The sequence below is a fragment of the Dreissena polymorpha genome, chromosome 3, assembly GCF_020536995.1.
Source record: "Dreissena polymorpha isolate Duluth1 chromosome 3, UMN_Dpol_1.0, whole genome shotgun sequence".
Classification (NCBI taxonomy): Eukaryota; Metazoa; Mollusca; class Bivalvia; order Myida; family Dreissenidae; genus Dreissena; species Dreissena polymorpha.
In genome coordinates, this window is record NC_068357.1 from 57,833,286 (window position 1) to 57,856,499 (window position 23,214).

The following is a 23,214-nucleotide window of genomic DNA, read 5'->3' on the forward strand; positions in this document are numbered from 1 at the left end:
ATATGAAGAAACAGCATTTTTAGTTGATTTTTATTTTATATATTCCATAGTAAAATATGCCTAACGATGCAATTTGCCATTGCTAAGATCTGAATGCGCGCCTATGACAACAAGAGATCACCTACTAGCAGATGCGTACGGATTCGAAATAACCACGTGTTCAATCAAGTCACACTAATCTATGAAGACTCGCTTGGCTCACAAACAAAATGAAGCATACACGGCGTTAAAAAAGTTGGTTGTTTCTACTATTTCAACCGATCCTATTTTTTGTGTCAACGATTACGATTAAGTTAAACGACAATAAACTTGACTCTGAAATGGCAAATGCTTATTATTAAACAAAAAAAGAACCTCGAATTTTTCATTTAAATCACGGTCTTCGAATAGATAACTTTAAAGAAGAACATGGGAATAGCCTGGAAACGAATTTAAAGGCTTCGACAGTTATATTTGTAAATTATGAAGCTTTAAAAAGGACCATAATGGGAGGACACACTTATAATTTATAGCCACAAAACAGTTCCAACATTTGGAATGTATTTGTTCACTTAACGCATGTATACATGTTTATAACATTGGTGTCGTTTCTTTAAATAAGGCGATAACCACTGTCGGATTTAGCGTACGGTGTTTTACCGTAGATTAACCTAAGCACAGGCGTTAGTTTTTCTGGTATTTAGCAAACTCATAAGCGAATATGTATGGGTTTTTTTCCAACAGTCAAAATATGCTATGGAAAAAAATAAGATTTAGCATTTTACATGATGTGCACATAAGAGTATTTAATATATTGGTTCAATACTCTAATTTTAGTATTTGTTTAAAACCCCGTCAGAACGCTGTGTATAGGGAGCTAAATCAGTTTTTATGCGTTTTGTTTCATATTCAATCAAGTTAGCAATAATATTGTTGTAAACATACCTTGTGTCATATTTGTAGGCATTCGTGCGTTCGAAAACGTTAATGCATAAACCCATGTATGCCTAATGGACACTCCCATCCTTCTGAATTGGATCAATTTATTTCCAAAATAAGGGATGTCTTGTATATTTATTACTATATTTAGAATATTACTTACAGAAATTCCTTTAAGCAAACAGCACAGACCCTGATGAGACGCCGTATCATGCGGCGTCTCATCTGGGTCTACACTGTTTGCCAAGGCCTTTTTTCTAGACGCTATGCATAAATGGGGTAAAAGCAGTTGATGCAACAAACCTTATGATATTTACTGAATATAAACATTGTCAAGCCACAAATTATGTTTCATTTCGTTGATAACATAACTTCAGATTAACTTTCATAATAACCTAAACCCAAAAGCAATACATACTTAACAACATAAATACATTTTATTTTACATAAGTAAAATTTATTAGTGTACATGTGTATGTGTACCAGTGTAGACGTTTTAATTTTTTAATTAAAGAACAACGCCTACTTTCTTGTATAAAGAACTTATCTGAAAATGTAAAATGTGTATTTGCAATCCATGTAACGCATATCAAATTGCACAACAATAATGACCTAAATTAAAAATAAATACGCCGATAACGATGTGATAAGAACCCCATTGAACAGTTCACTCAGATATCCCATCAACATATTTGGTTATCGTAGTCAAACTACGCCATACCACGTAACATTATGGAGAACAAATTTGGATGTTTATGTATGCTTCTTTTTGTGTGTGAGTATATTTGATTGTTTACTAGTTATTAATCCAGTCTGATGTTTAGCAAAAATTGTTTACCTATGTAAATGTAAAATGTTTTAAAACCATTTTGTAAACCTTATAAATAAGAAGTGATTTTAAAAAAATAAAATATAAATATTATGAAACAACTAATATTCCTCAAAAGCCGTTTTGATTAGTGCTTTATGGCTGGAATGCTATACTATAGAGTGCTGTATGAAATGCATTTTTTGACTAAAATGTTTCGTAAAATATAGTTTGTGTTAACACTTAATTTCAATTAATTGTTCGTGTATCCAATGAATTTGTACACTCTAGCGGTAGTATGGCAAGATGTCTCAGCAAACAACTCCACCGGCGGTCTACGCTGTTACTCGTGCTTTGCAACCGGCGGCCACAACGAATGTGAAGACTACAACACGTTTAAGAAAGCCATGAGCGGAAAAGGAAACCCGGGTGTTAAAAAGAACTGTACAGAGCCATTTGATAATGTGTGCATCATAGAGACCTTTGCAATACTCGGTAGGGGTATTACCTTTTTTTTCAAACTGTATGAGAATCATTTGTTTGATTATGGAGGTCCCACATTTAGCTTCAATTGCTTTCCTTTTAAAATAGCACACCTATATTGCTAAATCTTCATAACTTGACCATTAACATTCACGCCTTGATCTATCATCTTCAATATGCCATATGTTGTTATGTTTCCCAATCCTTCCTGCTTTGGATGTTTAAGATAACGTCCAACGAGTTTTAAAAATCCGGCATTACTGCACACAAACCATTCTGATAAGGCTGGATTGAAAACAAATAGAGAGTTTATCACTATTATGTTTAAACGTTGCAATCGGAAGTTTTGCATCGGAAATCCGCGATGTTTTGCAACGCTCGATATCATGTCGACGCACGTTTTACAGTGTGTTCACTAATGTTATACGTGTATTGTCATTAATGAAGCAATTCCTGTTGAATTTAAACGGTAAAGTGGTTATGTTACCGAGGTTATATTAATGGATCCTATTCTATATTATGTTGAGCGTATTAAGCAAATTCTAATGTATATCAAACGTACCATTTTAACGCGTAAAACTGTTGATCGTATATAAACATGTAAACAGACATTCTATTTTAGGACAACTACTGGTGATACATATTAAGAAATGCAATATGAAAATAAAGAACACGTAATATTCAAGTCATTAAGCTACACTGATATATAAACCCTGGTCGCTTGAGCTGTTGGTAAGTGTCCGAATTCATTTTGCATGTCATTGTGTTAAATAGTGATTTATAATTATACAAGAACATGAAACATTGTCATATGATGGTTAATGTTTGTGCTATGTTATTAAAAAATCACCAATATATACGAAACTAATGATAGAGGCATTTTTAAAAGCAGTTTTATGCCCTAATTTTACATCTGACCTCTACGTTTGACCGTTTTCTCTTCGTTACGGAGACGGATGTTGCACGTTACATATAATGTAATAATGGTTAAACTTTGTGCAATTATATATGTGTATGTATATATTAACAAATATGGCTACCTACTTGATAAAACACGAATTTAATCTTTTTTTATGGCCAAAGTTGACATTGTCTTCTAACACATTGACACTTTGAAGGTAATAACGGATACGGTTGTTACACGCGGTACATCGCCTTGTGGTGGTAAACATGTGTGCCAAGTTATTTAAGAACCCATGACCTTATGGACTTATTATGAATGAGACATGATTTTTCGAGAGAATCACATTGACCTCAGACGTACAAACGGACATTGCGACTGCTACAAACTGCTTTCTTCAAATGGGCCATAAAACCGTTGGTAATGTTTTGCTTCTACGTGAACAATGTTATTGGAATGTTTGTAGAATATATCAAATGGTGGCGTTACTTGCAGGTGCGACAGTGTCTCATATCAGAGACTGCAGTGACGGTCATCAGTTCTCATTTACATCGTCATTACAAAATAACAGGTATGGACCAAATTTTATAACTGTCTCTCTGTCTTTTTGATTGTCTTTTTGTTTATTTTTTGTCTATTTGTCTTTTTGTCTGTCTTTTTGTCTGTCTGTCTGTGTGTCTGTCTGTCCGTCCGCCTGTCTGTCTGTGTGCCTATCTGTGTACCTGTCTGTGTGCCTGTCTGCATGCCTGTCTGCATGCCTGTCTGCATGCCTGACTGTCTGTCTGCCTGTCTGTCTTGCCTTGTCTTGTCTGTCTGTCTGTCTGTCTGTCTGTCTGTCTGTCTGTCTGTCTGTCTGTCTGTCTGTCTGTCTGTCTGTCTGTCTGTCTGTCTGTCTGTCTGTCTGTCTGTCTGTCTGTCTGTCTGTCTATCTGTCTGTCTGTCTGTCTGTCTGACTGTCTGTATTTATGTATTTATGTATTTATACCTACCCGCCCTCCTGCTCGCCCATCCGTCCGTCTGTCCGTCTGGCTGTTTATATATTGATTTATATGTTAATATATTTTTACAGGAGTGCTTATGATCGCCTTTATCGACTGCAACCCAACAACGAGACGGCTTGTGTGTGGGACGGGCAAAACCAAGTTTGTCTAACAAAGTGTAACACTGACTTTTGTAATGGTCCAGTTCTGGATGAAGTGAACGGCGCTTTTGTTGCCCCGGCGATTACGTTGGGCGCTTTGTTGTCCACGGTTGCCGTTACTCTTATGTTAAATTAACATTTCGTATTTATTTCTAATGTATCATATTTAGACGTACTCAAAAGTTTTGAAATAGGAACAAATTTACAAACCGTCCCTCAGGATATCTGATTATCGAATATACACATATTACGAATATGTCTTAATTCTCTATGATGCATGTGATGAAAGGTTCGTGGTATTCACTCTACATACGATATATATTTTACACATAAAATGGCGCAAACAAGATTTAAAAAAAACCTATGTGCATTATAGAGCTTTTAAGTTTTGCGTTTAACCGCAACGAGTGAGACCATAATGATTTTTAGTCTCATTTGTAATATAACAACATGTGTAAAGATATTTACTTAAAATATATTACAATTGAAATTTCTTTTATACCTAAGCATATATGAAATTTTTGCAGTGAAATAACAGCAGTGAAAATAAACAAATTGTTATTTTTACCGATGAAAATAACACATTTTAGAACTCCTTTTTCTATTTTAAGATTATCATAGATAATTATATATATATTTTCTATGATCACGAGCTAATTAAAATCGACATTCCACCGAACCCAACAAATTTTCTGTTTATTTTATGCTTTGTTAACGTTTAATTACATAGTAAAAGAGTTTAACCGGAGAATTTCGCTGGTATAATGACGTCATTTTGTGTTTTGAAATGTATTGAGGCATGTCGCGGCAGAACGGGTAACTCTTCAGCGAAAGGGAAACAGCTGTTAATTATTTTCTTGAAAAAAAGCATAAAAGAAACATACATTTTTTAATGTCAGTGTAAGATCGTTTGTTATTTTACTCATGATCATAGAAAAATATATTTTCTACGATCATTCATGAAATAACAAACGATCTTACACTGACATGAACAAATATCCGCTATTAAGACCATATTGTTTGATATTTGGATAACGACATATAAACATTATTAGTGTGATGCCTCGTCTGTTAACATATATTGTATTGTGTCATCCAGTCGTACGTCCTTTTATTTATAGCGCTGTATACCGCAGTATACAGTCTATTTTAGCTTAATGCATGTGCGCAAAATATCGTAACAGATTAGCAAGCGCAGTCCTCAAAGGCTTATCGGGGAAGATATTTTCCGCTTACTTTGGATTTACGTTTAGAAGAGACCTCCTTTATTATAAAGAGGGGGCATAACTGGGATAGACAATAACAATAAAGTAAAATGATTACACCCCTTTGATGGCTGGTGCATTGTTTCATTTGGTAAATATGTTGTATTGAAAGTTGTACATATCATGATACAACCCCACCCCAACACAAAACGGAAGAAAAATGGTGTTTATTTTTACGCTTTCCCTATTCCATCATGAAACTTAATATGAAATCTTGACAGAGCACTTCTACACCAGTCAGGTGTTGCAAAGTTCCAATTGGAAAGTGAAAAACACATTTACATACCAAAAACTTGAAATAGCGAAACTATTGATAATGCTGATATTTACTTTCCCCTCCAAGAACTTCCATTTCCACCACACACAACTCCCTACAATTCAGAGTGTCATTGGTGAATACGGCACCACATGGAATTGGCCATGGCAGAGTTACTATAACCGAGGCTGCACGGAAAGTGAAAAAAACAGGTATATACCAAATGCTAACGCGACACTGTTTTCTGTGTTTCCTTGAGCACCATCCGAGGTAGGAAATGTCTGGAAAACAATACATTGAAGGCCAGACAGGTGTTCAACAATATTATTTGAGGTATAAATATATAGATGTTGATGGACCGGCACTTGACATGTACCTAACGTCGGTGGCTCTCGAGTACTGCCTAAACCCTGGAATCACTTCATGGAATACAGTGCAGCAGTAGTCTTGACATACCATTTGGACTATTTAAAAGAGTCACTGAGTCAGAACCCTCACATAAAAATCGCTTGGCTTGCCCCGTCGTAGCAGTGATGAGGTCATTTTATACACACCGGTCTTACTGACCTGTGTACTAACGCGAAAGGAAATGTGGGTAGAACTTCGTTTACGAGTGAAAAGTGCAAGCGAAAGAAGGTCAGGTAATCGTGCATCTGATAATCGCTATCAGTCTTAACAGAGATTCAATATCACATATAAACATAATCAAATAACATTTTTTTCACAACATTCCGTTTTAAACACACAATAAAATAGATTTTTCTTTCATTATTAACATTTTATTACTTCGCAGAACTACTTCGGCGGAAGCATAATTCCCCAAACCATGTGATGATGATGACGAATGTGATGCGTATTAGTATAGAGGTGACAATAACGTCGTGACGTCACCATCTATGTATAGAATGAGGTTTCTCTACCACAAGGTGGCCATCGAGTTGTTTGCCTGTCTGGATGTGCAGTTTTATGCCCGAACCATATAGACAGATACTTACCATTCTTAGAGAATTCTACATGAAATTTCATACAAGCTAAATCATCAGATCAGTGACAACTACACTTCAGTCACAACATCTGAGTATCCTGTAGTGTCTGACATGCTTTTCGGAAGAGTGACTTATACACAGGAGGTCCTGAACTCCGTGCCATATGTGGCTGCTGTATACTTAAATGTGATTAAGAAGCTGATTGCTCTCATGCCGCCCAACCTGAAGACAGAGGAGTGGCTATGGGATTGACGATGAGAGCATCCCAATTAACAATCCTGTCAATTAACAGGCAGCATTATGAAGGAGAGGAAATATGTCAAGGTGGAGTACAGACTGATGAAGCTAGGGACAGTGCACGCAATCAGTCAATCATTTTACAACCAACCTAGGAGGTAAGTCAAAGGTTACAAAGTAGAAACCCAGGCAAAACGAGATGTTGAACTAAACTGCAGTGAACCCATGAAGGCAACATTCCAGAGTGGGACAGAGTAGAAACAGGACTTGGCTCAAAGAAAGGAGAGGTCAAGTTCCTTGGCTCCAAGTACCTCACTTCTGACTAAAGTTGATCCAATGTTCGCAACAATATTGCCTAGTGGAAAAAGGAGATGAAAACAGTACATGTTAGACGTGCTCTTATGGCGCAAAAAGGAGGAGTGCATGAACCGTATTAAAATTTAGAAATATGCAATGAAGTCTTGAAAGGCTAAACAAAATGCGAATTGCTGCTTCAGACTGAAATGTTTAAAAGTTGTTTTCCATGTCATCGTGACTCAATAAAACATATTTTACTGATTTGCATCTGAAATAAAAATAATTTCCAAAGATTTCCGAATAAGTATTTAAGTAATAGCAGTATGCACGAATAGTGAAAGCAGACCATGTATAGAGGGAAAAAATATTTTGCAAACAGTAAGATGTACAATAAATGCCAATATTGGTGTTCATTCCTGTCATTTCTAAGGTGTGTGTGTGGGGGGGGGGGGGGATTTTCAAATTACAGAGTTACTTTAAGGTGTTACATTTATTCCATTATAAGTTTTCAATAATTCCTCAATGAGTTTAAAAACATTTAATGCATGAACAGTATACAGGCAAATAGCTTATTAATACTAGGCCGATTTAGCAGAAAACTTTGCTGTTCCGTGTTTCATTTTTCAAGGGGTTGGGGGGGGGAGTATTTTCAAAATACAGAGTTACGTTTGGTGTCAACCTTCTTGCATGAATAGTTTTAATCAAGTCCCATATGGGTGCATTGGAATGTTAAACGTGATGATTATATTCCTTCCCTATGTCTTTAAACGGATATATATGTATATAAGCGGAATGTGTGGACGCAGATAAGCCTTAGCGGACTGCACATTCTAAAATGCGATGACACTTTACGCATATGCGTTTAGCTCAGTTTTCTCATAACGCGACTGAAATGCAAATGTGTCTGAAATGCCAAGCCTTGTGACGTAAATGACATCGAAACAGATACAATGTAACAACGGCCACAGATCAGGTTTGGAAATTTTGTTTGTTTCCTTTGATGAAACGACGTTGCGTTTATGCATGCAATTTCTGTATTCGACAGTACAGTTCATACACCAATCCCATGCAGAAAATCATATTCAATTTAATAAAGATTAATATTTCAAGTGAACTTCATTTATACAACAATAAAGAATCACGTGTACATATGTGTTATCAAATAAATCTTGTATTACATAGCTAAAGAGGGGAAACATAACTATTTCATCCTTTGTATGTAATAGTTCCCGATAAACAATGAGATTCTCCCAAATGTATGAGTCATTCCGCTTTGCTGCAAAAACACGATTTTCTTTAAAAAGAAACTTTCTTTTAACAAAATGTTTCATCAAAGGGGAAGATGACGTCCCTGGTTAGCATTTGCAGACTTCACATGTTAATCTTGGACGACAATTTATGCACATGCATTAAACCCCATTTTCCCAGAACGGCGAGGCTTAGATGTGAGATGCCTGACTATGCTTGAATTCGTTTTTGTTTCCAATGAGGGATGAAATCACAATGATTTATGAGAAGTCAATAGTGATTCGTAATGCTCTTTAGAAATAAGAATGCCACACTGATCATATTCGATTATACACACGTCTATCATTTCTAAATTTAGCATGACATGTTTATTGCATGCAAATGCACCGATCTGGTTAGCCAAACAGGTAGTTCTACCACATTCAAATTTATTGCTGCGTTTGTATTTGATTTTATTGTTTGACTTTAAGATCGTTGTTTCAACATAATCTGATAACTTTGTGTTCAACTTTAGAAGCATTTGTAAAAAGCTTGTGAGGTTGCTTATAAAAGGTTGCAGAGTAGAATAGAGATACAAGTAAATCCATCTACAAGAATGGGAGTAAGCTGTGCATTGAACTGGGGGTTTGTGTTGATATACGCGCTTCTTATATCCGGTAAATATATTAGTTAGTTGTTTAAACTTATCAACGACACATGGTACTGAATAATTCCTTAAAAATATTTAAGCATAAATAGGAATATGACTTCAAACAGTTCATCATAATTAAATAGTGTTTGCTTCCTTTCGCGTTCATACTAAAGTGTTTTCTTCAATTGCTTTCGTATCAAAATTAATGATTCCTTAATATTAATAAAAGCACCTACTTTAAATATTATTAAATCATTACAACTTATTGTGCAACAATACATTTGTTTAAATGAGTCTGATAAAAAATCTTGTTGCTTTATCTCTGTTTAACGCAAATAAATGCAAATGTGATGTTCCGGGTGCGTAGCAATAAAACAACGAGGGATTAAGCCATTTATATGATCGACAGCTATTGTTTTATTGGTTGATGTATTACGGGGCGCAATTTGTTTTCGATTCCAATCTAATCTGCAACAAATGATCTGATTTGTTGCATTTGTAATGATAACTCCTATATATTTTGTGGTGTCGCCAAAAATCCTGTGGGGTTGTATATTGGGTAGATTAACAACCCTTAATTGTTCTTTATAAAAAAAATCATCCATTTAGTAAAACTAAGTAATGCAAGTTGTATGCAAGTCAAGCTACATAAATGGATTTCTTTCATATATATATAATGTATTACACTTACAGTATATATTATTATCTCATTTGTTGCAGTTTTATTGTGTCAAAGCGTCTCAAGCCTTCGCTGTTACTCGTGCTTTGCAACTGGCGGCAAAAACAGATGCGAAGACTACAACACGTATAAGACCGCAATGAGCGGCAAGGGAGACCCGGAAATGAAGAAGAATTGTACGGATCCATTTGATAAAATATGCATCATAGAAACATTTGCAGTTCTGGGTAGGTCAATTGTTCCATATTCTTTCCTTGTACTTATATCTTATGCATACAGACAAAACGACCGGACAAACAGTTCTTTCGTAACAATGAGCTTTAAACGATCGCCGGTTTTAGCGCACTTAAATGCAATCGTGATATTTTAAATGCAATGTATTTCAATGTTGTTGTTGTTGGCGTCCGTTGGTCTCGATGGACAATTGACTTGTGTCCTTTGGGGATGTCACATTTGGTTTCTTGTGCAGCGTTTATTGTTGCTAAAAAGATTCACTCTGGAGTGGCAGTCTCTGCAGCTCTTAACGCATATAAAGGCCGAGTCGGCTGCCGACCGAAGCAATTTTTCCCTTCATATGTTGCGCCTGTCGTTGGCAAGCTGACGGATCCTCTCATCTCCCATCTGCTGTCCAACATGCACAGCGCCTCTACAGTTGCATCGGTAATGAGCAAACAAGCGATCCTCAGGTCGCGCTTTTTGTAGCGCAGATGTGGCCGACCTTTGGGGATTTGGTGGTTGTCCATTCGAAGCACATGGCCCCATTCCTCTCAGACGATGCTGACAGAGAAGAGTGTCCGTGCTAGGGATGGCTTACCTCTATAGCACATCGTTATTAGTCACAAAATCACCCCATGAAATTCCGAATTCGGAGGCAGCGCATATTAAACGCGCTTAGTGTTTTCCCCTGGTGCGCGTACAATGTAAGGATTTACTTTCATAAAGAAAAGTGCATAGCATGCAGGCCTCAAACACATCTATCTTAGTGTTTGTAGTCAGCATGCTGTTATTCCACACTCTCTTTGATAGCCTGGCCAGAGCTTTTGAGGCCTTTCCAATCTTCTGGTTTATCTCTGCATCCAGTGATTCAGTGATGGAAGATCCAATGTATGTGAACTGGCTTACTGCCTCTTATTCATAATTGTTGATGGTTATGCGGGCTGGTTCTGCATGCTGAGCCATAACCTATGTTTTCAACAGTCCATGTAGTTCGGTGTCGGCGTGGATGATCTGAGCAGCAGCATTGACAAACACATGTCTCTGATGGTCACCTTCCGTACTTTGCGTTGTGCCTTTAGTCGAGCCATGTTCAACAGGCTGCCCTCTGACCGTGTGTGGAGATAGACACCGTTGGTTGATGTTCTGAAGGCATGCTGCAGCAGGAAAGCAAAGCAGACGCCGCTGCACATGTCGAAGGCATCTTACTAAGAGCCGTCATACTGTACTATGACTTGTATTGTCGTGGATCAGGCTCAGGGGTCCCGGTGGGCAGCCAATATTTGCCAGTACGGTTAAGAATCCATCCCTGCTGACAAGGTGGAATGCTTTGGTCAGGTCTATAAGGACCAGAAGAGGGGCTTGTGTTGCTCTCTGCACTTGTATTGCAATAGTTTTCATAGAGATCATATCCGTGGTTGATCTCTCTTAGCGCAATCCGAAATCTTCGACAGTCTGTGCCTTCTATAATCAGGAGGGATATCCCTCTGTAATTGGAGCAGTCGCTTCTTCCGCCCGTGTTCTTGTCCCGGGTCATGATGTTTGAATCTCTCAGGTCCTGAGGTATCGCACCATTTTCGCAGCACTGAGATAAAAGGTTGTGCCGATGTTCAAGGAGCACTGTTGCCGCATTTAAGATCTTCTGGTTGTATACCACCTTTTCATGAGGGTTTTTTGCTGAGGAAAGCTTTTTATGTTTTGGTACAGTTGGTTTCAAGTAAAGTTCCAGCATGAGGGTGAGAGTTTTAATTGCAGCAAGGGCATCGTATTTGATCTGATTCTGCTTCGAGTATAGTTTGGAGAAGTGTTCCATCCACCGATCCACTTGCTTGTCCTTGTCATGGATGGTCTCGCCAGTGGCCGACTTCAGTGGAGCAGTGGTCGTCATGGCAAGGCAAATGGCTTTCTTGATGTTATCATAAATGCCCTTAATGTTTCAAGTATCGGCGTATAGCTGGATGCTCTAAAAGAGCTGAAGCCAGTAGTCATTTGCGCATCTCCTTGCTAGTCTCTGCACTGCACTCATGGCATACATGTACGCCTGCAAGTTCCTATGGGTAGGGGAGTGCATGTATCTCAGATGAGTTTTGTCGCGTTTTTCTATGGCTGGAGTGATTGTGGAGGAGTAGGACTGAAATCAATAACTGTCTTAGTCTGCCCTTTTCCAAAGACTTCCATGGCAGTGTTGTGTACTGTCCCTCTGATGTGATCTCATCGCTCTTTGGCTTTGTCATCAGGATGTTCTATGCGGAAAAGCTCTTAACGGGCTAGGGTATAATGCACCACCTAGTCGGGGAATGCGGTCATGCTCACATCAATACGAAGTATTCACTCAGGCCTAGAGCGATGAACCTTCTTATGCTGAAGCATCATCTTGCAACAAATCAGCGAGTGATTGTTGTCGCAGTCAGCACTGCGAAAGGTGCGGCTAAGGAGGACACATTTCAAGGCAGATCGATAATAATCAGGTCGGGCTGATGCCATTGTTTGGATCGAGGTTTTCTCAAAGATACTTTATGCCGTGGTTTGGGCTGTAAGAAGGAGTTGGTGATACTGAGGTCATGGTATGAGCATAACTCCAGAAGTCGCTGCCCATTTTCATTCATCTTTCCAAATGCGAATTTTCCAAGACATCTGGACCACAAGTTGTGGTCGGCGCCAATTCTGGCATTGAAGTCACCCAGCAGTACCAGGTGCTCTTCTTTGGGAATCCTGTTGATAAGCGAGTCTTGCTGGCTGTAGAACTCGTCTTTCGATGTTGATGTTGAATAACCACTGATCAGGTTGGCTGGTCCAGAGGTGATGTGGAGGCGGAGTGATAACATTATTTTTATTCCTTGGTGGCATCATCCCCAGCAGAGGACTTCGGACAGGAAAACCAAAATACATACTCTCTGTTGTCCTCAGCTCTCTTTCCTTGCCAAAAGAAGGAAACGTATTTTCCTCTAAGGGTTCCATAATTAACAAGCTGTAGTTTGTTCATGTTTCTTTGTCTTGCATTATGTTTGTTTTAAACATCAACGCAGTTTTGTGTGTCTTTAACAATGATTCTTGAAGAAAAGTATTAGCTTTATGTTGGTTGTCCGACTGTCATATACAATTTCAAACAAGTGCAAATACATGTTTTGTTTCACAAGCAAATCATTTACTGATAATAAAAACTACCTGGACATGCTTATGATTATTAACGTAGATGGATAGGAGTTTATTAGGTAAATATGATGGAGTAATGAATAAACACGTTTAAACTCCTTTTAAGTCCATATTTATTTCACTGATATTCAGAAAAAAACAACTGATAACGAATGATCAATATTTGTAAGTTTTATGGCTTCATAGATCAATTTCTTTCTCGACATATTTAATAGCACCTCAATGGTATGATTCATTTATCCACTTATAAGAAATGCTCACGTCCAAATGAGTGAACTTGTCTTACAGGTAAGCCCATACCGTATTTTGTTTAATACGAACACTATATGCCATGTGTTACAATAGCATTTTGCACATAAATTTTCCTTTCGTTTTAAATAAGTGAATTTATTATCATTATAATATGCATAAAAACGTATTAAATATAAGAGATCACGTACTTTGTAAGAAGCATTTCCATGATGTATGTTTTAAACCCTTTTTGTCGGCAGGAGCAACAGTATCTCACATTAGAGACTGCAGTAATGACGCAAATTTTTCCTTCTCGTCGAATCTACAGAATATAAGGTAAATACAAACCTCCATCGTCGCCATTTCGAGTGCATGATTTAACCTGTAGTTTAATAACTGTGTATGATATTATATTTTAGTCGCGCTATGAGAAAAGAGGGTTTAATGCATGTGCGTAAAGTGTCGTCCCAGATTAGCTTGTGCAGTCCGAAAAGGCTAATCAGCGACGACAATTTCCAACTAAACTGGATTTTCGTCAAGAAGAGTCTGTCTTGAAACAAAAATATCAATAAAAGCGGAAAGTGTCGTCCCTGATTAGCCTGTGTGCACTGCACAAGCTAATCTGTGAAGACACTTAACTCACAAGCATTAACCCCCCTTTTCACAGCGCTTGGCTCATTTAGTTGTATCACAAAGTATAAGGTACCACATGGATTACTTGGAGTGTTTTTTTGTACAGACTGTGTAATCGTCACAGGTCAACAAATTGGATGGGGCTATTGTGTACCCTACTTAAATGTTAATAAATCATTGGTTATTTCATTTCTTGATTTACACGTATAAATTGATATGTTCTCAATGTGTATAGTTTTCCAGTAGAAGTCGATTTCATAATGAATTGAGTAAAGGTGTGTTAAGCTTTTGGACAAACCATCTGAAACAAACAGAAAAGTGGATCAATTGAGCATTGGTCTGGAAAAACTGGGCTTAATGCATGTACGCAAAGTGTCGTCCTTGATTATACTTTGTGCACTGTACAGGCTAATCTGGGTCGATATGTAACGCATATGCATGTAAGCCATGTATTCACAGACAAAGGTAAAATTGATACTGGTTAAGGGTTTATCGGTTTTCACGTTGTTAATTACAGGGGTGCATACTATCGTCTCTACAACCTTGACCCCACCAAGAACGAGACGGCATGTGAATGGGACGGTCAACACCTCGTATGCCTCACGAAATGTGTCAGTGACTTTTGTAACGGCCCGATTCTGGCTGAAGTTAACAAAGCTTGTGCTGCGCAGGCGATAACAATGATCACACTTATGTCTTTTATTTGCTTTGCATTTTCGTGGCGTTAGCTTGATTCGTATTTCATTGCGTTGTAAAAAGTATACGTGGCTAAAATATCACTGCGAATAATCAAATAGTCTCAAACGAAAAAAAATCTCAAATTGATACATCGGCTAATAGTATTTTTAACAAATTGGTTATTTGCACATTAATTTAACATGCTTAGGGCACGTGAAATTAATAAGTAATACAGATTTTCGTCGGATATGCAGCAAATGGAAATCGTAAACTGAAATTACACTATTTGCTTTGAAATAGCGCCCCCAGTGTCCACTGTGCCATCCACCATTTTTTTCGTCGAAGAGTAGTTGTTATATTATGACGCAGATTGTCTCTGTGAAAAAGGTTTATAGTACGATGAGAATATTATTTTTTTTTTAATGATCGACCTGTCATTATTGCCTTTTTTTTAAATTAATCTGTATTTTGTTGATTTTTTTGCTAAGCGGCCTATGCTTCTGACTATGAAATGGCGCCCAAATGATTTCCGAGTATGAACAAATAGGCAATAAGATTGGTGGTATTGAGCAAGAAGCGAATTACTTAGTTCAAATATTACTTATCCTTTAAACTACTCTTCTTTTTTAATGCATATTAGTGAAATTAGCGAAATGTTTTCTACATGTATTGTTTTGCTATCTGATTTAAATGTAATGCTATGATGTTAATGTTTCCTAGCAATATAATGTTTTGCGAATTACTCGGGGACAATTCTGAGGTTATGAGCTCCATTGAATCGGTTGAAAACCTCTATGCTTTGCTATGACGGTTCAAAGGCGTTGACGTTAGTTTTATTCATGTATGTGTCTCGTTTCGTGAGTGTGTGTGTGTGCGTGTTTGATGCTTTTGTTCTTCTGTAAACTGTTTTCCATTCGGCCACTTAATACAGGATTTCCGATGTGTCTTAAGCTCTCTGGAGCCGATGTTTCAGTTTGTTTATATTTGATTGCGTACCTGTTAAAAGCTTAACAAATAAAAGTTCGTGTTGTGTGTTTCTTGAGTTATGTTTTGTCAGATGTGCTGTAAATATTAGGACAAACTTTTGCACCCCTCGCATTCATCAACGCGCCATAGAGATCTATAATCGATGAATATGTCATGTTTACTAATTTCTCAATATATACACGAATGATAAGTCATTGTGAAGCATTCATGTTCACACCATACTTACACATTTTTACAATCAAATCACGTTGATTTGAGCCAAAAGAGATGTGTTGAACAGTACACGCGCAGCTGATAAATCGGAAACTTATTTAATAAACAAGTGTAGTCACCACAAACGGATATTTAAATAATGGACTTGTCCAGTTATTTTGTATAACATATGTAATATAAATTCTATGCTAAAACATAAGCAACAACATGACAGGTAAGTGAAGAAAAAACGTATATGCCAAGTTCACATGGAAGTAATCGTTACCTTGTAAGTTTATTAACATTGTATGGCAAAAATGTTGGCCATTTTTTTTAAGTGAACACTTGCTTTAGAACCGCAATATACCCAGTACAACATAATTATGCCTTCAATTCGTCATTATCGCAAAAGAATCCAATCGTAAACTCATACAATGAAACATGTCTAAACCGAACCCTATGAAAAGCGAATACCTTAAAAACCGAATGGCCGTGTCGGTGCGGATTGTTTGCACTCTTATTGTATGAATTAAAAACTTATAAATCCAAGCACCGCAGCCCGACCACTTTTATCAGAAAGTTGAAACTTTTCACGCCTTAATTACCTGAATAAATCGAACAAAGTTTTTTTTTCGAGAGACGTTACACAATTCATCACACAGGACTGTATCGTCATTTTGATACAAATGACGATAGGGTAGTTCGATTGACGATCCGATGGTTAGTGGCTTTGGTAATTTTAAACATGCGAACAATATATATTTAGGTTGTGTATTATTTTATCTATAACAACGTATTGTATATAATTCATATTATTGATATATATTACAAAAGAATGCTAGTTGTAAGACATAGTCTTGTTAGTTGTTATACATTGTAAAACCTATTATTGTTAGTTATTACTCAATTTATGTCTATAAAACCACTACATGTGAATACGTTATTTATTAAATTTGTGTGATAAAAATGTTTGTTTTACAATTTAATATCAGTTTATGTAATACCATGTATATATACAGAAGTTTTATTATTGAATACACGAACTAGCTAAGTTATAATTTAGGAATGTTTCTTATAAACACACGTGGGTTATTTTATTCATTTTGGAAATAATAATTGAAAAGTGCATAGTAATAAATGTTTATCGACGACATGCTATCTTCTTTGCAATCCGAATAATCGACCCGGTTCCAACGCTGATCGGTCTAGACAGGTTTCAAAGTACTTCAATAAAAATACCGTGTACACGTCCATGAAAGGCCTTATGAAAAGCTAGGACATGGACTTACAATGCGTTAGCAATCATGTGGTTTAGCTGAGATCTTCATATTACACTGTTATGCGTTTTCAACATCAACATCAAAATCAAGACAGTGTTGTTGCCCTTTGTACCACTAAACTTAAACCCTGCATACATCTACGACCACTAGTGTTGGAGAACACTAGTTACAGAAGGCTTGTAAACAACAAGGAAGTGGCTGCTATTGATTCACATGGAATTTATGATAACAGTTGTGTTAATTTAAAAAAGAATAAGAAACATTTAAGCAATTATGTCGAGTAGAATCTAACCGCCCTACATAGGAAACAAGAACGCGTTGAAACGATGAATCCGTACTTGACGATTTACATCTGAGCCTCGCTTCCGCTGGAATATTTTTTTTTTCGTTTGAAGGAAGTCTCCTCTTAGCAAAAATCCAATTTTGGCGGCAAGTGTCTTCCCTGGTCCGCACAGGCTAAATGGCTCGAAACTGTACGCAAACATACATTAATACCCGTTTTCCCATTGCGCGATGCATATATTTCGCTGATACCGTTGAAGAAAATCAGCACAAACATAGCGTTTACCACCGATAGATTAATTTCTTTTCGCATCAAGTGTTTCCGAACGTAGCTATTATTAAATGCATTCCTTACAAATAATACGGTTATCTGTATAAAACATGTTAAGAACATATATAAGAAAATATAAGCTTTCAAAATGCAATGCATTATTTCATTATCGGGATTTTAACAAGTTTAGGTTTTCAACTCTCGAAATGTTTACCATGTCATAATAATCGAACGTAAAAATATTGACAGACGAACGGGAAGAGGAAGAAAAAAAGAGGTAAATACCGATGTAAACAATTGACTGCGAATATCGATAGTGAAATCTGTTTTATCCAAGTGTAAACATAATATCACACTAGCTTAGATAAAATAACTCCGTTATCTGTCACCAATGAACGCGACACTGCAGCATGTATATATAATATTCAGTTACGGACACACTGAACAGATGATAAAGATATAACGGATTTTTGATTATCTTTTGCTGATTATAATATTACTTATAAGTATTATAATGGAGTTTCGACTAAAACGATTTTTTGTCGGAATATTTTTGCTTTATTCAGGTGCGTGCGTGTTAAATATATCACATTATATGGGGCATATATGGTATTGTTCTGGGTGTTGAATTCATCAGAGTTCATTATGCATTGAACGTGTGTAAAACAATTAATGTTCGTGTTAAAGATATATATATATATATATATATATATATATATATATATATATATATATATATATATATATATATATATATATATATATATATATATATATATATATATATATATATATATATATATATATATATATATATATATATATATATATATATATAACAGTTAATTGAGCGTGTCAGAATTATCCTAAAACTTTCACGGCGGTACCGCAATTAGAGAAGTGATTAACCGTGTATGCGGTCCGGTTAGCTCAGTCGGGATAACACTTCATAGTGGGAGGTTTTTGGCTTAAGTCATGGACTGCCTGCACACTTTTTGCCACCCGGCAACACAAAATATTGTGCGTTTTAAATATACCACAATAAATTATGCATAAAAGTGACAAACACAGTCCACAATCTATATATTTAATATATCTAATAATCACACTACTAAGTAGGCATTTTATAAATATACAATTGTATATAAGTAAAAAATTTGAAAAATCACCAAATGAAACATAGGTTGCGATAAGGTGCGGATTTTTTGAAATTTCACGGATAATTATACAGGGTGAGAAGGTTTCATATGTATATTTCAACAAATTTCGCATTATTTAAAAAATCAGACAATGTACTGCGATTCAGCACAGATTAATTTATCCACAAACGTACAAAAACATACAATCACATGTAATTTTGAAACGTGAGAACCTATATTAGTTGAGACATTATGGAGTTTTTGAAAGCAAATCTATGTATTTTGCCTGTGTGCCGAGCAAATTTCAATCCGATTAATGCGCTAACGACATCAAACGATTGCGTTCAGTATATACTAACCTCTGCATACACAAGCACATTACTTCTTGCATATTTAATAGATAAGATTGTGTATTTAAAAAAATGATGAAGCCAATGCGAAGGAGGTGGCGCTAATGGCAGGAGGTGGCGCTAATGGCAGGAGGTGGCCCTAATGCACGATATATAAATCCTCACATGACTATGATAGATAATGTTTTTTTCATATATCAATTTATTTTTCAACGTAAATATTTAAACCCAAATAAATACAGAACATATACACAGTCTATAAAAACATCAAGTCAGCAACCTGAATAAAACGTATCGCACAATATAAACCCAAAATATGTATTAATCAATAAAATCCAATAACTAAATTCTCAACGTTCTAAAAATTCACAATATTTCTTCTACAACACATATGTTTATACAGTAATATATTTCGAGAAAAATAATTAAAAGATGTTACAACTTCTGAAACGATGAGTTGTGTCCCCTTATCTAAATGCTTAATTCACTCAAATGCAAAGGGCAACGAATCTTAATCGGGCTAAAATATGCCGTTTGTTCTCACTTACATCTAAAAAAAAGGTTACCTCGGTATTTAATCGTTGACCTTATTCAACCACACTCAAGTTACTTTCCCGTTTAATAGTATATTCAATAACATAAAATCTTCAAACTATCTTTGCAACAGATGTTTCTTCATTATTATGTAGACATTATTTGTTTGATACATCCAGTTCTTTTTTTAAAAATCAGCATGCCACAACTTATAAAGGTCATCACGGTTTAAAATGGATTGGAATAAAATGTTTTTGTACATTTGTGGATGAATAAATCTTCTCTGAATCGCACTACATTGTCCGATTTTTAAAATAATGCGAAATATGTTGTTCAAAAACCATAAAACCTACTCATTATGTAGATCTATCTATGAAATTTAAAAACATCAGGTCCTTAGCGCCACCTCGGAAGTATCATGTGCTCATGTATTAGTACATCGCAAAAAAAAAGAGGAGGCGCCCGTGATTAACTGCTGTGTTAAATGATGTTTCCCCTTTAATGATCAGAACTTCAACCCCACAGTTAACTTCGAATTTTACGTTTTGTGTTATGAAAACAAGGGTAACAATTATATATAATCTTAGTAATTGACACATGCACGGAAGGCACCATAGCAACCCTTATGTTTTCAAATCTTTCTTGTTCATCTTAGTAGATATAATGTAAGAAAAACATTACCATTTTAGACTTAATTTTATAGATTTCATCTAAAACATGAACTATAATCATACTTAACGGTAGCATTTTCTACATGTACTTTTTTGACAATATGCACAATAAGTGTAGCAGTTTTTGGTAAAATTTAACCTAACTCTTATTGTTCTCTAAAGACATAACCGAAATGTGTTTTGAAAACAAACAGCATTTGAGCATGTGGAAGCAATTTCTCAATACAGCTTAAGTTTTATTTCAAATATATCCAAATGTCCAATACATGGGGTGGCTTAATCTATGGCTAAAAAAATAAGAAAATAATAATTTGATGTGCAATGTAATTTAAATGTATGTCTTATAATCGTTAATCATACAAAATCACCAAACAAAGAAATTGTATATAGTACAGCATAAAAAAATGTTATATACAAAAATGAATGTTGAATTTTTCAATACATGTTTCAAAACACAATTAAGTTCCGTTCCCCTTTAATTGTCATGGTGGTAGGACTTCCTTAATCGTATTGAACAAACAAGACTTTCATGATTCGAGGTACAAGTGAAGCCCCAAGTAAACTTAAAGCTAGTTATCGTGATCAAAACCTTATTATGAAATATATAGTATTTTTGCAAATCCAGTGTCCAGGCTGAGCGTTCCATTCTCCGCCAAATTATTTTCCCGACCAGTCTAAGTACGTTTACATTTCGAAATTAAGAAGAGATAAATTAATACACATACAGGATTATATTTTTAACACTCTAAGTCTTATAGTAATATTCAACTTTTTATATTTTAACGAACATAAACTAGTACCTGTTTATTGATCGTTTTCAGAAACACAACTCTAGGTTTGAACGTTTTTTTTTGTTAATTTTGTCTAATCAGAACCTTACACGCTTTTCAATGACTTGAGCTTGCTCCCTCCAAAAAAATATACCATGAATATGTTTCAGTCAATGGCACCAATGGATTGACATGCTATTTTTGTGGAGCAACAGGGACAAACAACACTTGTGAGCATTATAAAACATACAAGATGGCCGTTCAAGGGAAAGGAGACCCTCATGTTATCAAGAATTGTACAGCACCTTATGATCAAGTCTGCATGATCGAAACATTTTCAACATTGGGTATGCCTTTATCTTTGCGTGAAATAAAAAATGTAAAAGATGTTATTCAGTATGCAGTTGATCCGATTGAAATTTAAAAGTAAATAAACGAAAGTAAAATTAAGTGGTGAAGTATCAAGGAAAACAACGTATTAAATGATTAATCTTGTTCAATATATGGCTTAACATACCTGTACCATATTACACCCTACTTATTGTAAGAACATGATTTAATGATATTATATACGAATGATTCACTGGCATTCTTCAAAGTGAAAACAGATATGTTTAACTGCTATATTAATATTGCAAACCATTTTCGCATATTATACGCATCTTCATCCTGTTTGCTTGTGAGTTAAGTGTTGCAATGCTGCATAATGCTAATGAAGCTCGACTTTGCATGCGTTGAAGATACATAACCCTAGGAATTTCAAACACAACTGAAATATACGACGCCACCATTGTTTTGCAGGTAACACCGTTTCGCACATTCGAGACTGCAGCAACGGTAAACAATTCTCATACACTGCCAACATTGTCAATGACCGCGGTGCATACGCAAGACTGTATGCCTTGCAACACAACAACGAAACGGCATGTGTTTGGGACGGCAACAATATGGCCTGTCTTACCAAATGTGACGAAGATTTGTGTAACGGACCACAGATCAATGGATGTATTTCACATAGTCAAATCTCGTTTCCATTGATTTTTATGTATGCTTTATTCGTAACACGCCTAACCAAACATGAATAGTTGACTGAACGTGAATTGTATTTATTGTGTTGTATAAATAATATGCTTATGCATCATTGGGTGTGTCCATAAACCATATTATGGCATTCAAATTGCATAATTAAATACATCACGTTGTATTGAGTGTTTTTTAGTTGTAAATTAACAACGATTAGGAGTTCAGATGCGTATGAATTTATTCACGGGAACGTTAGAAGAAATGGTCTTATAGCCACGCACCAGGACGACCAAGAGTGGTTTAATCGACACGAAATAAAGATTTACAAATATAATTTTGATTCTTACATAATCGTTCGCAGAATGTTTTCATTAAATGATTCAGTTGTTAACTGTGATGTGTTGAGGTTCAGAATGTCAGTTTTGGGTTTTAAACCTTTTTTTTTTAATCACTATGTAATTTAACATTACCATTGAATTGGACAACCATTTTCTGTCAAAATATGCTTTTAAGTATATTGATGAGAATGAATTTCGTATGTCGATTCAGTTTTTTAATGCGAATAGTATGTCCAAAATCCATGGGAAATTAAGAAAAAAAATTTAACTACAAGCTGGTAACAAATATAACAAACATACGAAATTTACAAATTCACATATTTGTTTTGTTTCAAAGGGACAATTAAGGGACTTTTTGATTGAAAAGATTATTTGTTTTATAAAAAATTTCACAGATTCCGTAATTATAGCTATGGTAAACATAAGTGAACAAGTCAATTTCAAAGGGGCTATTATAATGTACTTCGGCTTGTAGCTGTCTTTTGGTTGAAACGTAGATTTCTTTACTATATGCGGTAAAACAGTAACTACCAATTGAATTGCAAACATTTTCATGTTTAAGGGAATGTAAACTAAAAAAACGGTTATAATAATACTAACCATTGGAGAATATAATTAA

The 23,214-nt window shown here is 35.7% G+C and overlaps 2 protein-coding genes and 1 long non-coding RNA gene across 3 annotated transcripts; all 3 read left to right on the top strand.

The window, feature by feature from the left end:
* Positions 1-1,529: 1,529 nt before the first annotated feature.
* Positions 1,530-4,829, top strand: LOC127873264 (uncharacterized). Its single transcript, XM_052417039.1, has 4 exons — positions 1,530-1,693; positions 2,018-2,221; positions 3,606-3,681; positions 4,180-4,829. The coding sequence occupies exons 1-4, from the start codon at positions 1,651-1,653 to the stop codon at positions 4,385-4,387; spliced, it is 531 nt and encodes a 176-aa protein (XP_052272999.1). The 5' UTR covers positions 1,530-1,650; the 3' UTR covers positions 4,388-4,829.
* A 4,004-nt stretch (positions 4,830-8,833) lies between these two features.
* On the top strand, positions 8,834-15,790 carry LOC127874309 (uncharacterized). The gene is made up of 4 exons (XM_052418557.1): positions 8,834-9,196; positions 9,892-10,077; positions 13,708-13,783; positions 14,598-15,790. The coding sequence occupies exons 1-4, from the start codon at positions 9,136-9,138 to the stop codon at positions 14,806-14,808; spliced, it is 534 nt and encodes a 177-aa protein (XP_052274517.1). The 5' UTR covers positions 8,834-9,135; the 3' UTR covers positions 14,809-15,790.
* Positions 15,791-18,189: 2,399 nt separating this feature from the next.
* Positions 18,190-22,438, top strand: LOC127874311 (uncharacterized). The gene is made up of 3 exons (XR_008046809.1): positions 18,190-18,336; positions 21,405-21,581; positions 22,036-22,438. It is a non-coding gene; the product is annotated as an uncharacterized LOC127874311 (long non-coding RNA).
* The last annotated feature ends 776 nt before the right edge of the window (positions 22,439-23,214 follow it).

What these genes read in the sequence shown, in the direction of transcription:
- LOC127873264 (XM_052417039.1), top strand. Translation starts at nt 1,651, where the DNA reads ATGGAGAACAAATTTGGATGTTTATGTATGCTTCTTTTTGTGT. An exon ending in ATGTATGCTTCTTTTTGTGT is followed by an intron (nt 1,694 to 2,017) that starts GTGAGTATATTT and finishes TGTACACTCTAG; the next exon opens with CGGTAGTATGGCAAGATGTC. An exon ending in TCGTCATTACAAAATAACAG is followed by an intron (nt 3,682 to 4,179) that starts GTATGGACCAAA and finishes ATATTTTTACAG; the next exon opens with GAGTGCTTATGATCGCCTTT.
- LOC127874309 (XM_052418557.1), top strand. Translation starts at nt 9,136, where the DNA reads ATGGGAGTAAGCTGTGCATTGAACTGGGGGTTTGTGTTGATATACGCG. An exon ending in AGAAACATTTGCAGTTCTGG is followed by an intron (nt 10,078 to 13,707) that starts GTAGGTCAATTG and finishes TTTTGTCGGCAG; the next exon opens with GAGCAACAGTATCTCACATT. An exon ending in TCGAATCTACAGAATATAAG is followed by an intron (nt 13,784 to 14,597) that starts GTAAATACAAAC and finishes TGTTAATTACAG; the next exon opens with GGGTGCATACTATCGTCTCT.